The 15,828-nt window shown below is 39.6% G+C and overlaps 1 protein-coding gene across 1 annotated transcript; it reads right to left on the bottom strand.

Annotated features, from left to right (window-relative positions):
• Nucleotides 1–1,376: 1,376 nt before the first annotated feature.
• foxa2 (forkhead box A2) lies at nucleotides 1,377–5,527 on the bottom strand. The gene is made up of 2 exons (XM_087780252.1): nucleotides 5,381–5,527; nucleotides 1,377–2,886 (listed from the first exon to the last, which is right to left on the bottom strand). The coding sequence occupies exons 1-2, from the start codon at nucleotides 5,450–5,452 to the stop codon at nucleotides 1,723–1,725; spliced, it is 1,236 nt and encodes a 411-aa protein (XP_087636378.1). The 5' UTR covers nucleotides 5,453–5,527; the 3' UTR covers nucleotides 1,377–1,722.
• Between the last annotated feature and the right edge of the window lie 10,301 nt (nucleotides 5,528–15,828).

Below are 15,828 nucleotides of genomic sequence, written 5' to 3'. Positions count from 1 at the left end.
TGTTCCCGACCCCGGACCCCCAAAATCCATTCTGCGGCGCCGCGGGAGGCTGATCATGTGACAAAGACACTGTAATCTCGTTCACTCGTCTCGATGCAGGAGCTCCGTGCGCGTTCATGTGACGTCTTTTTTTTTGGTTTGTTTCCAGAAAGTTATTAATGTTCATCCGCGCTGTTTATGGACGCGGAACTGCGTCCAGGACTTCCGCTCTTTAGTTACGACTTCCGGTTTCGGATTATTTATTTATTTATTTCATCATAAATAATTTTAATATTATAGTTTACAAATGACAGCTGCACTTTTAACTGCTATTAAATGTAACTATTTTAAACATTAATACAACCACCTCAACATCAAGTCCTGACACTGGTAATGCCTTTACTTTTAATTCCTTTTTTAAATTATTCTAATAACCATTACCGTGCTAATGGCTACAACTGGTGCCCATTGAAATTGCTACACCTGCACATTCACTGATGCTACTCCAAACAACTATACATTGGTTTCTTTACTTATGACAACTACTAGCAAAACTATTGCTAGTATTGTTTATGTCACTATTGCAGCCGTTTTCTATTATTATAGGCTTAATGTTAATAATGCTAAGCTAGCTATAGTGCAGCTTAGGCTACTACTTGTTGTATTAGTAGTAAGTATTAGTAGTATTTATCACTGCTTGTGGCCTTGTGTTAACACATTTAAATTATTATATTATTATATTTTATTACTGCTACTGAAGGAACAATTTGTGGCTACCGAGGATAAGTTGGTCTTCTACTCAGACTACTTCTGCCATTTTAACATACTACTACTACTACTACTACGGATCATCAAAACCTGCTTCTGCTACTATCCATACTCGTGCAACTCATCTTAGTACGTCTACTGTTGCTACTACTACTACTACTATTGGTACCATTGTGTTAGTAAAAACTTACGATAAGTGGTAAACCTTCCAATTTAATAGTATTACTTCTAATGCTCCGACCACTAGTGGTATATACCTGCTACTTCTGCAAATACAAAACATGTTCTATTACCACTCTGTCTACACATACTTACTTTACAACTTGTGTGTATCTACTACTACAAATATTACTGCTAATACTGCTTTAAACACCTTATACTAACACTAAAACTTGTCTACAACTTGACCTACTACTACAACTGCTACCACTACTACCACTTCTAAAACTATTTGCTGGTGTACTATGATGCACTTTCTTACTGATGATGGTAAAAGTTAAAAAATACTCACTTAGCAATTTCAATATTTATTTTAAAGGTATAAGAAGTAACATTTGTATTCTACCCAATTCGGATCATATCAATAATAATGATGATAATAATAATGCAAAGACAAGGTGATGTTGAGAAAACAAACAAATAACACTTTAATATATCGCTTCTGCTCTTGTCACTACAAGAATACACATGTACAGCTCATAAATAGGATTCACACCAATGATTGAAATCCGGCGTGGAGACAGTGTCCACTCACGAAATGTCATATACAGCAGAACGTCGTCGTTGTCTTTGGAGTCCATTCCAGAACAGAACTTGTCACATTATTATGTTTTAATTATTATTATTATTAACATCCTCCAAAAAAAATAATTAGGCTACCAAACAACTGGACAACTAAAAGAGCTGGAAATACATATAATAGTACACAAACTCTATTTTATCTTACATATGTACAAAAGTCCACTCGGGGGGGGTCTACGAGGAGTTCATGATGGGTCGGGAGTAGACTCCCTGATAATACGCCGAGTCCGGTATGGAGGAGTCCAGACCGGCTTTCCCCGCCATGGACCCCATGGACAGGGGTCCTGCCATCGGGGAGCCGTAGCCGGAGTAGTGCATCACCTGCTCGTAAGTCTTTAGGTCCATTTTGTGGTGCTGCTGCTCGGAGGACATGAGGTTGTTGATGGAGAACGGGTGGTTGAAGGAGTAGTGGTGCTCGGGCTTCAGGTGGGCGTCGTGGGCCAGAACTGAATGGTGCTGCGACATCAGGTGCTGGGCCTGGGTCACCGGGGACGCGGCGTGGTCGGGACTCAGCCCCTGGCCCGCCTTCAGGTCCGACAGGGACCGCTTGTGGTCGGAGACATTGGAGTGCGGGGACTCGTTGCCGTTGCAGCTCTCGGAGCTGCTGTGGGAAGAACCGCCGTCGCCCTGTTTGCGCCCGGAGTCGCCCTTGGAGCACTTCTTGTCGCACTTGAAGCGCTTCTGTCGCCGTAGGTAGCAGCCGTTCTCGAACATGTTCCCCGAGTCCGGGTGCAGGGTCCAGAAGGAGCCCTTGCCCGGCTTGTCGGGCGACCGCGGTACTTTGAGGAAGCAGTCGTTGAAGGACAACGAGTGGCGGATGGAGTTCTGCCAACGCTGCTGGTTCTGACGGTAGAAGGGAAAGAGGTCCATGATCCACTGGTAGATCTCGGCGAGGGTCAGCATCTTACTGGGCGACTGCTGGATGGCCATGGTGATGAGGGAGATGTAGGAGTAGGGGGGTTTGGCGTGCGTGTAGCTTCTCCTGTAGGTCTTGGGGTCTCTGGACCGGTTGATGTTGGACTGTCCGTAAATGGGGCTCATGGCGTTCATGTTGGTGTAGGAGCTCAGGGCGTTCATGGAGGCGGGCTGGGCGGTCATGGGGCTCATGCTGGGGCTCAGGGCGGCGCTCATGGCCGTCATGCCGGCGCCCATGCCGTTCATGGCCCCGGCGCCGGGGGACATGCCGGTCATGGAGGGGCTCATGCCGGTGTTGACGTAGGACATGTTCATGGTGTTGGCCGTCATGTTGGCGCTGGTGCTCATCCCGGACATGCTCATGTAGGTGTTCATGGTGTTCATGCCCAGACCCGGGTTCATGTTGCCCACTGAGGTGTAGCACTGAGGAGAGAGAGAGACCCGGTCAGTCACACCCAAGTCAGGCAGGAGAGGCAACAACTTTATTTTGTGGTTTAAAAAAAAAAAAAAAATCAAGACGTTTATTTGGTTTAACCATGTTGCTATTTTTTATTCATTCCAGTAATTAATGTGTCTAAAAATGTTTAGATTTTATAGGATACTTTTTTTTTTGAACTATGAAAATATTATTTTAAATAACATACAATTAATCTATACATTTGAAAGAAAGTAAAAAATATATATAATTGCATAATATAAGTATAAATACTAAACAATATAAAGATATCCTGCATTTTTAACGACATGTATTTCTCCTTATTATAGAGATTATAGAGAGTCTGTTTTTATGGAACTGTTGATCATAAAATGTTAAATATTTAAAGTTTATTTTTACCTAAATGTAGCGCTGATTTTTAAAAGTATGCGTCTGTGAGTTTGAGTTTTTTTTTATTGTTGCGTGTTTCTGGATCAAACTTCGGTCCCCGAGTGACGCAACAGACCGAATATCTAAATCGATGCGTCTTTTTTTGTTTTGGATCAGTTAAATTAATTTTCAAGAAACTTCCTTATCAACAACCAACTTTGCTTGATCTGAAAATGCGGGCATCGTTCAAGCAAAAACATTTAAATTTCGGATGTTGAGCTCGCTCGAGGCCCTAAGTTTAAAAAATAAATAAAAATAAATAAAGTCTTAATACAATTGTAAAATAAATAATTCCCATTATATTATTAAAAATCTCATCTATAAGGAGGCCGAACTTAAATGTATTTTTTTCATCTACATAGATTCCCGCAGTCATTTATTAATAAAGGAGGTTATTCTTTGACAGTTCTTTTTATGGCCCTGCTATCCGTTTATGACTATAACGACAGAAGGAAATCTCATTTGTGATGATGTGGTTGAATAATTAACTTCATCTTGAACTCACATTTCTGCTCATATTTATTTAAATGTGAAACAACTGAGTCCGAGGCGTGTTGGCTTGTTAACTCGATTATAAAACTTGAATTTTGTTCACGTGAAAACAATAAATAAATAAAAAAAACATGAATTGCGTCATTTGTTAATGTAAGTTTCGTTGCAAAAAATTAAAATAAATAATAATAAAGGGTCTGGAAAAATTACTTTAAAATACGAATAATTAAAGAAAGTATTTAAGGTTAATTTAAATAATGTGACATATATGTTATTATATTTGAAACCTAAACGCTGTTTAATATATATATATATTAAACTGCAATAATGTTTTAAATAATTCTGAAACAATTCATTTTATGTTTGAATAATTAAATCTAACTCGTAATTGAAATAGAAGTCGCATGGATTTTCTTTTAAGCAACAAAAATTGAACTAAGAAAATATTTAATTTAGATTTTAATTGTAATGTGTATTATTTTTCAAGCAGTTACTCACTTTAAAATAATAACAAATGTTTTGCGCTGAAATAAAACCCAACTACAATATTTTCTTGTGAACCACTTCGAACGTTTTTTTATTCGTTAATATGCTCTCAATAAATCAACGCATTAAAATTAAAAATCAAATCATTTAATTTATAGTAAGTTATCGCTATATAGATTGCGGTAGGCACTTCTAATGTTAGTATAAAGATTAATCGTGGGTGAGAAAATAACGATGGTTATATATTCGGATCGATTTAAAATCTTTTTTTTATTATTCAATGCATTCTTTTTGGAATTTCGTTATTATTTAGATTAAGAATGTTGTATTTTCTCAAGATATGCCTTTAATTCAATCCAGAATCGGAAAAGTTGAGGAAAAATAGATGCAAAATTTCTCAATGACGTATTGAGATGGTGTGTGATTTTCAGATGGATGCTCTTTAATAATTTAATGTTGCGTTTATATTGAGTTTTAACTCCATGTTTGGTGTTTAATAAGCGATTGAGAGAATCAAATTTGTAAAAAAGAAAATCAAAGAATCATCTCTTTATATCTATTCGTCGTTGACTTGAAAGTCGCTGCGCTCAGTTGCGTCTTTGCTTGATGTGTATCAACCCGATGTTTCAGGAAGTTAAAAGAAAACACAAAAAAACACGCAAATGTTTAACAATCAAACGTTATTTAACTTTCACTTCGCTTTTTAGAATCTAGAATTGACTCAGTCGTTAAACACACACGCGGACTGCGATAGTCCACTTCGATTGAAAGTCAAAATCAACTCGTTCACAAACATCGCGGCTGTTTGTAAAGTGTTTAAAAAAAAAAAGGGGTGTTTAATGATAAAATATTTAGAAACGAGTGTAAAGTTTGCTCCCTCTCTCCGTGTCAAGCAACTTTGTTAGGATAGTGGGAGATGATGGGGGAGGATTTGGAGGCGCCTCAAGTCAATATTTGATCACAAAGTTAATATTATCTCAGGGCTAATATTGAGTTGTATAAAATGGGATCGGCTTTAGACCGCGAGAGGGAAATATAAATATATATATATATGGTGTTTAAAAAGGTACCCACCTCGGGCTCGGCGTAGTAGCTGCTCCAGTCTGCGTGTTCGTGTCCTTCCATTTTAACTGCTCCAAGCATCATGGAGGACTTCCACAAAAGCGTCTCCCAGCAGAGGAAAAGCCAAAAGTCTCTTCGGGAATCACTGCGTGTGTCTCCGTGCGCGGTCCTCGCATGTGTGCGTGGCGGAGTCGAGGAGAAGTGACGCTCGCTGCTGCGTGTTGGCGCAGTGATATAGCTGTGTGCGCCAGGCGAGCGTCCAATCCCCACTTCTACGCCTTGGGCCCTATTTGAATAATCTGCTCGCACCTAAGCGTGAGACTCCTCAAGCTTCAGCCCCCCCACTCCTCACCCCTCACCCCCTCACTCCCCCTCCTCTTCTCTCCTCCTCGTCCACGACCCTCCCCTCCACCCCCCCAATCGTACACCTGCGCCGCTGAATGGAAGAGTTTCATATGAAAAGATTCTGAAAGATTCCTGTTGTTATGGACAGACTTGATGCTGGTGGTCTGTGACGACCCTCCGCGTTTGTTCTTTTTTTCTTATTCTATTCTATCTGTGAATACCGGGAGCCGAGCGCCGACGGAGAATAACGAGCCCGAACGATCTTATTATTATCAGCTGTTTTACGTCACGGTGTTTTTAAGGGGGGTAAAAAATGCACTTTTAATCTTGACTTTTAGGGATCGAGATTAAACATTTATGAGGTTTAGGGGTCTGAGTTATAGCATGAACAAAACGACGTATGACAAAAAGATATTTCAGGGTCTCCAACTTGCGACCGGGGGGCCATATTTCACAGTATAGTAGTAATGCGACCACACCATGAAACGCCATCTTTATATCAACACAATATCAAATGTTTTAATTTTTCATACCTTGGATTATGTTATTAAGATGTATCGCAATTTTATTTTTGTTCTTTCAAAACAAATATTATTTTATCTAGTTTTTAGTGTGTGTTTACATCGAGTTCGAGTTTCCACTTCAATTGACATGGCGAGCAAAAATGTGGCCCCCGACTTTGAGTTGTAAAAATGGGCATCTATAGTTAACATTTCGTTATTACATCCGAGACCTGACTTTAGGGGTAAGGGGGGTAAGAATAAAAATACCTGATTGTATAGCGGGGTCTTTATTAGGAGCTGAACTAGAGAGTGTTAGACCAAGACTAGAACCAGACTCTAAGGGGTCCTTTAAGACGTTGAAGGATGGAGACCTTATTATGGTCGAAATCTGGACACGAAGGAGATAAAAAAAATATGTATAGGGTCAGGACTTTGGGTCCAGGAGTTTTTTCAGGAATAAGATTTTAGGCTAGATGTTGGGGATTCTGTTGAGGGGTCGGGACCACAACTAGTTGGACGAGCGTCATTTTGGGGGAGATGACTACAGAGACGGTCATATTACAACTTAAAGGCCCAATTGAAGAGCGTTTCGAAGTCAGGAAATACTAGTCGCGGTCCAAACAAGACCAGAACAAGGGCTGAAGTGCTTCATATAAACAACATTGTACTTTTTTTTCTCGTTGATATTTGCGGTCTCGTGTGCGCTTGTACCAGCGATCAAGTGTTATTTGTTGAGCTCCCGCTCTCATAAAAGCACCAATTCAAACACATTAGTCCTCCATCGCACTCTGCCTCCTAAATAAATGCATCAATATTTGCAAGAGAGCGAGATTTCACTCTCAACGTCATTTTTTTTTTGTTGGGAGGTCAAACATTGCGTCAGCGCGCCCTCTGTCGGCCACTGTCTGCAACAGCCACAGCCATATTTGATCATATCCGTGTTTAACTTGATCTTATTGATTCTACGAGTGTGTTTTTTTATTATTATTTGTGTTCTCGCGGCGACACGCAAACATCAAGGTGTGCGTGTCTGCCCGCGCGTGTGTGCGTGTATATTGACGGAGCAGCATAACTATCAGTGTCGAGCTCCATTAGTGAAGGCGAGTAAACCTGACTTGTTGACGAGGGACCAACACTCTCTGCTTAACTTGGAAATAAGATCATGAGCTGAGAAAACTGAGAGTGTTTGAAGATTCAAGTAACGAGTGTCCACTCACACACACTCACACACTCACACACACTCACACACACTCACACACACTCACACACTCACACACACACGCATAGTGCTTGCTCTACGTCAGACTCAATTCCTTTAAATATAGTTTTTTTTATTAGTTGTAAATTATTGAAAATAAATGTACACATGGGAAATACTTTTTAAAATAAGTGCAACAATCGTTATCATATCTTTATGATCAAAAGATTAAATCTTAATATAATCCCTATTAGTGTAAAAAATCTGCATAAAAATCAATATTTCTTGCTTAATTCTATTATATATAGTGTTAGTCACGTAGAAAACACCTTAATTTATTCACAAATACAATATATTCCAGTGCTTTTATTGCCTATTTATCCTTTTTTTTTGATTCGTCACTAAATACATATATTTTTTAATTATTTTAAAATGACTTTAATTCAAAGAAAACCTCCATAGTTCATATTTGCATCTTACTTCAATTTACTGATCATGAATCTATACATTTAAAATATATAATTTTTCATGTATTCCAGCTATATCTTTTTTTTTTCAATGTTTTTTGATTGATTGTGTTTAACCAAACCTTTTGGTATATATTGTTATTGACTCATTTTATAATAGTGTTGTATGTTTCTTAAAATATTGACATTTGTTTCATAAGTTAGATAAAAACTCTTGAAAGTGGTCGTTGACCCGGTCGACTCTGTTCCCCTGCAGTCAATCATCAACCCGCCTCGGCCCGTTCGCACGGGTGAAGGACGGTTTTTGAATTTACCGTCAAAAAAGAGATAAAGTTTGTTGGTGCGAATGTCTATTTTGATTTTCTACTCTGCTCTGTTGAAAGAAACTTCGGTGTTTCTTCAATCACCACAAATATTTTCCAATCCAAAAAAATCTCTATTTAAAGCTGATTTCCACTGAAGGATTTTATAATATTTATCTTTAGTAACCCTGGTTGCCATGGTGACCTACTCTTAAGTCTTTACCTAATCATCTTCACATATATCTTTACCATCAGAGTTTTTCCCAGCTACCCGGGGGGCAAGAGGTTGTGACTCTCACCTATAAACAATTCAGCAACTTCTATATGTTTTTGGACTGTGGGAGGAAACCGGAGCGTCCGTGGGAGACGAGCACGAGTAAGACTTCACAAAAGTTAACTTTAAAGTTGCTGTTTTTTTACTTTCAACCACCAACTACCTCAATTCAGTAATTCAGCTTTGATCACTTGTTGAACAAACTTTTTTGACCAGAACTGAATATTTTTGGTAAATAAAAAAAAAAGATTTCAGCAACAGCAACACTTTAGAGTCGCATTTAAAATGTTACATACAATTTAAATGACCAGGTAATGCTTAAACAATTAAAAACAGGAAGATTCCCGTCATATAAAGGGATAATTTATTTATTTATTATTTATATTTGTTTATTTTAATTTAATTTCCAAAACCAGCAAACCACCAAATAATATTTTTTATTAACGTTATATATATCTATAGATATATATAGATATATATAATAATAATAATTTAAGTTAATTAATTAATTTATAACTAATAAAATAACGTCATAACCTCTACATGAAGCCAGTAAATATTTTAACAAAACACTTTAAATTGGAGAATACTACATGTGATCGTAGATCAAAAAATGTTTTTTTATATATATATATATATATATATATTTATTTAAGTTAATTAATTAATTTATAACTAATAAAATAACCTCTACATGTAGCCAGGAAATATTTTAACAAACCACTTTAAATTGGAAAATAACAAACGGGATCGTAGATTAAAAATGTCTTTACGTATATATATATATATATATATATATATATATATATATATATATATATATATAGTTTCCTGGGTGTATTTAACCTATTTATAATTTTATAATTTATTTAAATAAAAGAATAAAAAATATTTGACACATATTTGAGTATGTGTCTCTTGTTATTAAGATTATAAATATATTATATGTGTGTGTGAATGTTTAATTCAATAAGAAAGTGGATTGGAATATTTTATATATTTTATAAATACAACAAATGTGGTCAGCAAGTCTGAATAATGAAGAAAAAGCCTAATAATGATCGTTAAATGTTTCTTTTTCTTTGCCACGTCTGCATCTCACGCCTACGCCGTCGTCGTCTTCGCCTTCGCCGGCGATGACGAAGACAAACACTAAAAAAAAGTGGCAAAAGTTTAAAGAGCCGGTCAAAAGACATGGCAACACCTGCATCTCCCCGAAAAAGCCTCGGCCTCGGCTCCAGATGAGTCCCACAGATGCGGGATCCTCTCTTCAAACACGAGGAGCCGTTGGCAAGAATGTGTCGACTCTATCAAAGGGCGCCGCTCAAGAATGTCCGCCTCAGATCCGCGGGGCTAATTCATCAAGCTAAAATTAATAAGCTCTTCCTCCCAAGTGTTTGCCGGCGACCCGGCCTGCGGTGACAGTAAACATTCCAGAGCCGGGGGGCCAGAGTTCGGACTCGCCATTATCTGCCACAGCTGTGACAACGCCTGTTGGCCGCAGGTTTGTGGCCGGCCGCGCTGTGTTTACCTGGAAATGAATCTGAAAAGCGGCCGGACTGGGAAGACACACAAGCCGGCTAAATAAAACCAGAGCGGTCAGAGGGAGTCCGGAGTTATTGAGGGTCAGCGGCGGCTTAGGAAATCCTCAAATACGCACCTTTTGATTTGAGGAGGGGGCGTGGGGGGGGGATGCCATTGGATATGTTGACTGTATCCAAGGAAGAGTGGATTCTCTTGTCATGTCAAAGAGTCCAGTGTTGACCGCTGCCCTTCGTTTGTCAAACAAGGTGACGCTTTATCAGCAGGACCACACCGGGAGAGACTCGCTCGGGTCAGGTGTCGCCCCCATCGCACCCGGAGAACCTCAGTGAGATCCTTGAAGAGATCTACAGTAACCATGATCTCTCCACGGCTCTTGAGAGGAATCCCAAATGCTTTCCAGGAGCTCCACTTCCAAGTGTCTAACAGACGAAAACTTTTGCTAGCAAGGAAACTACTGTGAATACATCTTTAAACCTCAGGAGGGGCCATAAGTAATCCTAAATTGTTGCAGTGCATTATGGGATTCATCAGTCAATTTCCGTGACACGTTTCAAGTTGATTTCTCTCACTCTCGAGCCAGATAGTTGTGTTGTGCTTTTCAATGTAGCCATTAGCTCAGCAGGTTTTTATCGACAGTTCTTCAGTCTCAGCCAAAAACACACTTATTTTCTCTATTTCAGCTCGACGTCAAAGACCATCAGGGTAGTCCTTTAGCTCAGCTCTTTTCTTAAACACTTTCAATCTTCTACCGCTAACACTCGTTTGACATGATACCATCTGTTCTTTTTGTGTTCTTTTTGTGGTTTTGCTTGATTAAGTGAAAGTTGCATGTGTGTGTCGTTTGTGTGTCTGTGCATTTGTTTCCTGTGTGTCTTTTAGGTGAGTGTCGTCTTGCTTTTTTGTGTGTGCTTTTTTTTTACACTGATTCTACGTTTCGATATGAGTATGTGTTTTGAATCGTGTGTCTACTGAATACATGTATAAAACAAAACACTATACAAAAAAACAGGTGTGTGTGTCTGTGTACATTCTTTGGAGTATATTTGAGTGTTATGTACTTTGTATCTTGGATCTCTGTTTTTTGTGTACGTTTGTTTTTGATCTACAGTATATGTGTTTTTTATGTCATGTGTATGTTTGTATTTTCTTTCATTTCGTATGTGTGTGTGTTCATGTTACTGTTGTCTGCTTCCATGTTGGAAATTGTGTTATTCATGTGTGTCTAGCCTACTGTGTGTTAGTGTGTTGCTAACACTGACAGTGTTTTTAAATATATGTTTTTAGTGTGTATTTCAATATTTAATATCACCGAATCAGCACATTGTTATTCATTAGTGGACCAACTACCGAGTCAATACACATTTAATCACAGACCGATGGCAATTAAAACAGGAGGGGGGGGGCGCTGCTATGCTAATGGCGCCGGGGGGCTCCTGCGGGAAGCTTGGTGTGGAAACATCATCGGCTCTAATCCACAACGAGCTGTCAGATCCGTGGCGGGGTGGACGAGAGGGCAAACCCGCCGCCGCGATTAAAAACCTTTCGCTAATTGTCCCGGTAATCCTGAAGGACGGGTGAGGTTATCGGAAGTGCGTCGGTCGTAATGTTATTGGAATTAACCATCATGCTCCTGCTCCCGATCGAGCCGCCTGATTGGTCGAGACCCATTTTAGATACACGATGTTGGCGCATGTTTGGGTAGATTTATATATGTACGTATCAAATCTAGACATGTGGCCCCTTCAGTGTATTTCCTGTCCATCCGGCAACGAACAATTATTTTTGAGATGAAGCTCAAATCTACGATAAGCCCCTCCCCCCCCATGACATCACAACCGTGGCTACGTTGGAACCAATATTTTCAAGGCGATAACGGGAGAATCTTTTTGCTTCGCTTCCCATCCCATCTGTCTTATCTGTATTCTGGGAAATTCAAGTTTGCGTCTGACCGCTGACCCGTCTCCGAGTTCTATCCTCCTAGGTTCGGAACCTTTACGACACTCGCCGTTCCGTATGCATAGGGGCGGCGGCGGCGGCGAGGGGCCGATATAAACGCCGCCATATCCTCGCGCCGCCAGGGTGACTATCTTCCAGCAGACGGTTTGTTTCCTTCCTGCCGCGGTGAAGGTCCATCCATATGCAGATGACTCATTTGTGGTGTTGACAGAGGAGCGCTGAGGGGCGGACGTTCGGTGGAGAGGTCCACTAACGCGTCACCGCAGGGGGGCCCCCGCTGGTAAAAAAAAAACCTACCCTACCGGCGCGGCAACATAAGCGTCCAATCTGTGTTTGCTTACCCGTGGACACTGAGGGCCCAGTTCTGGTCTGGAGCCCGTAAATTGTGGGCTTCTTTTACGGGGGCCCTGACAGCTAACAGGCCATTGGGAAGAGGGGCCCCAATGACGCGGCCACTCAACAGATTAGCACCTCATCAGCCTCCTGCAGCTCCGGACAAATACAACCCCGGCCTCCTTTAGGACACAATGGGGCTGCTAAAGCGAGCCCCCCCCCCCCCCCCTCCCTCCCCAACCCCACCTCCCACGCCACACAACTTCCTGGTCTGATCTGGTCACAGCTGCATCAAGGGTCCCCGGCCCACCCCGACCCCAATTGGCAAGATGTGTGTATTTCAGGTGAGCAAATATTGCCACTTGCCTGAGAGTTCAATGGCCAGCCCTTTCAATAGGGGGGGGGGGTTGGGGTTGCGTATTGCGACCGCCTGTCTCTGCTACAGGGGTGCATGTGGTCTCACACAGCAACCGGACCTCGGGACGGGTCAGGGGAATTCCCCGGGCACAGCTGGAGTCGGCAAATTAAACATACCTACGCGGGCTTGTTAGCATTTTCCCAGAGAGAAACCAGTCCAGTGTTCACTTTACAACTGGACACACACACACACACACACACACACACACACACACACACACACACACTGTCGTATCTTTCATTGATCGCTATATAGCTTCTTCATTTTCCCATGATGCAACACGACCCTCTGAATACTCAAATATGTATATTTGGAAATGGAAAGCGAGGGAAAGTGTAAAAAAAAGAACACCAGTAAAAAAGTGTTATTGTCAGACACACAAACATACATTTTCATCAAACTTTCTTTATTAGTGTATCGTTTAAATGTCATTAGATTTTCTTTATTTAAAAAATGTAGTTTTAAAAAGAAAATAACTAATAACGTTTAATTCATTTTATCTTTTAATTATTTTCATTTAAACATTATTAAAAGGAATAAATCAGTATATTATCTGAAACAAAACCAAATAAATATTTATTCAAAGATATTTTTGTGGAAGTCGAAAAAATATGACAATATAAAAGAGTAATGGATGAATAATATACAGTTTATGTTAAATATTTTACAAAAAAAAGTAGTAAATCAGATTATTATTATTTTTTAAATGGCACACTGAAAAAGTTACAAAAAGTCATGATTGAATTTATTATTTTTAGTTTTCACAACAAATTGATGAGGTTTGATAGAATTGAAACTATACGTATATATTGAATTTATTATAATAAATAAACTCGACTTTTCAAACTTTAAATTATTTCATTGTAATTCCCTCTGTGTGTGTGTGTGTGTCGGGAGCGTCTCCATGGTGACATCAAAGGCAGGGGTCGAAACATTTCAGACGGAACCAGAAAAAAAAGTATTTCTCGTCGAAAAGAAATGACACTAATGTAAGTTGACAAGACGGCGAGTGGATTTAAGCATTTCTGTCTATAATGGAGCCAAGATTGGATTGAAGGCCAACATTCTTTTAAATTACTATTCATTTTTTTTGTCATATCTATACTTTGTTTAAAACTAAATTTAGATTTAAATTCTAACCCAGTTACAAAAATAGGTCTTAGATAATTCAAAATGTCAAGTTTAAGATGCGAAATAACAACATTTCATAACATTTTAATGTCGAATTTTAAGATAAATTGATAATTAAAATATAATGTTTTGGGTGTGACGCATATATTTCATATTGTCAACCCTTATTTCAGGGTCAAGGTGACCCCGAAGGCCCGGAAACAAAAGTGTTTGTGGTATCCCTTGCACCACATTTGTTTGAGATGACTGTCAATATTGATCGCAAGTTACGATCAATAAATGCCTCGGATCTCTAAAAGAAGATGTCGACTACTAGCATTTGAATGTGGACTTGTGGATAAATCAAGAATTCAACCATCTTTATTTTATGACATTAATAAAAATGATATAATAAATCAAATGAATAAATCAGTGGTCTTCGATCTCGGTCCGGGGACCAGTACTGATACTTGAGACTGGGCTGAACAGAAAGTTTCGCATTCCAGCTGAAAAATGCTCACACATTGGGACAAAGTCTCTAAAAGCCAGGAGACGAACATACAGAACACCATCGCCTGCATACAATCCAACGTAATTAGATGAAAATACACAATAATCTCGTTCTATCCAGTCCAGAGCTCTTGCTGATTCAGCGTTATAGTGAGATGTTTTCTTAATGCACTTAATTGTAGTTTATGGGAAGTTAATCCTGATGTTTTTTTTCACTTTTTTATACCTGAACCGGTCCGCGGTACAAAGAACGTTGGGGAACCCTTGGTATAAATGACGTGATCTCGTCACGGACTCGCTAACAAACTAGCAAGAACCATCCTGACTCGAGGAGTTACTGCAGCGAAGGCGTAGAAGATGTGAAGAAGATGTTTCCACTTTTAAAAGGTCAATTGTCGTGTCAACATTTCAGGTTTTGAACCAGAGTTCTACGTAAAGTAGTGTCGACCGAACGAGGTTAAAAAGAAGCTAACTTTGATTGAGTTTCATCGTGTAAAGCAGGGAGAGGGATCCGGCTCCATCACCGGTGGTGTGTATTAGACCGGGTCATGCTGTGGACCACCTGGGTCCCGCTGGTCGTCAAACACTCGCGGAGGCCGGTCGCGTCCTTTCCTGCCCGCCGCAGTGAAATGGAAGCAAGCAAACATCTCTGCACCTTGTCTGGCTTGACGGCTTCTTCTGTTGTTCTGTTTGTTTGCCTGTTTGGTCTGGAGGCCATAGATACCCAGCATGATGCTGAGAGGGGAGGACGAGCAGGAGAGAGGGGATGTGAGGGGGGAGAGAGAGAGAGACCTCCCCTTGAGGTGACGAGAGACCTGCAGACAAAGCACTTGTACAAACACATGGATCAGTAGATCACAGACTGCTCTTTTGCTCTGCCGGCAGTGACGTCATCGGCCTCACGTCACTATGAACGTATGCGCGTCCATGAGGATCATCATATCATCCCTCAAGGAAGCAAGAGAGACGTCTAGTGGTGACATGGGGAGCTGCAGGATGAGTCACGAAAGCGAAACTCTTTTTAAATGTTGCTCAGATTAATTAGTTGACAATAACTATTGGATTTCCCCCTTAATTCTATATTTGAATAAAGTCTGTCAGGTGGTAGCTCAATTCTATTTATTATAAATTATTTACTTTTAAGATCTAAGGGCTGCTACATCAGATCTTTGCATTTTTCTTTCATAAATAAGATGTTTGTGTGTTTTATTCGATTTATTATTTATTGATATTGTTTTGTTGGACTTGTTGTTTAATTTTATTAATATTTACGTTTTTTAGCTCCATTTATTATTTAACCATAGTTTTGTGCAGGATCAGAGAACAGACATGTTTTATTTCTCATTATATATATATAAAAAATAACTTCAATTTGTTCAAAGTATACAGTGATAATAATTAAGTCTTGTCTTTTAAGAATAGAAACAATTGTTTTACCCAATTTTGTTTCATTATTTTTGTTTAAAAGTGTCAGAATCTGCTACATTTTCATCTTTTGC

The sequence above is a fragment of the Callionymus lyra genome, chromosome 18, assembly GCF_982586985.1.
Source record: "Callionymus lyra chromosome 18, fCalLyr1.hap1.1, whole genome shotgun sequence".
Classification (NCBI taxonomy): Eukaryota; Metazoa; Chordata; class Actinopteri; order Syngnathiformes; family Callionymidae; genus Callionymus; species Callionymus lyra.
The sequence above is the reverse complement of the archived record's forward strand: the minus strand, read 5'-3'. Positions and strand labels throughout refer to the sequence as shown.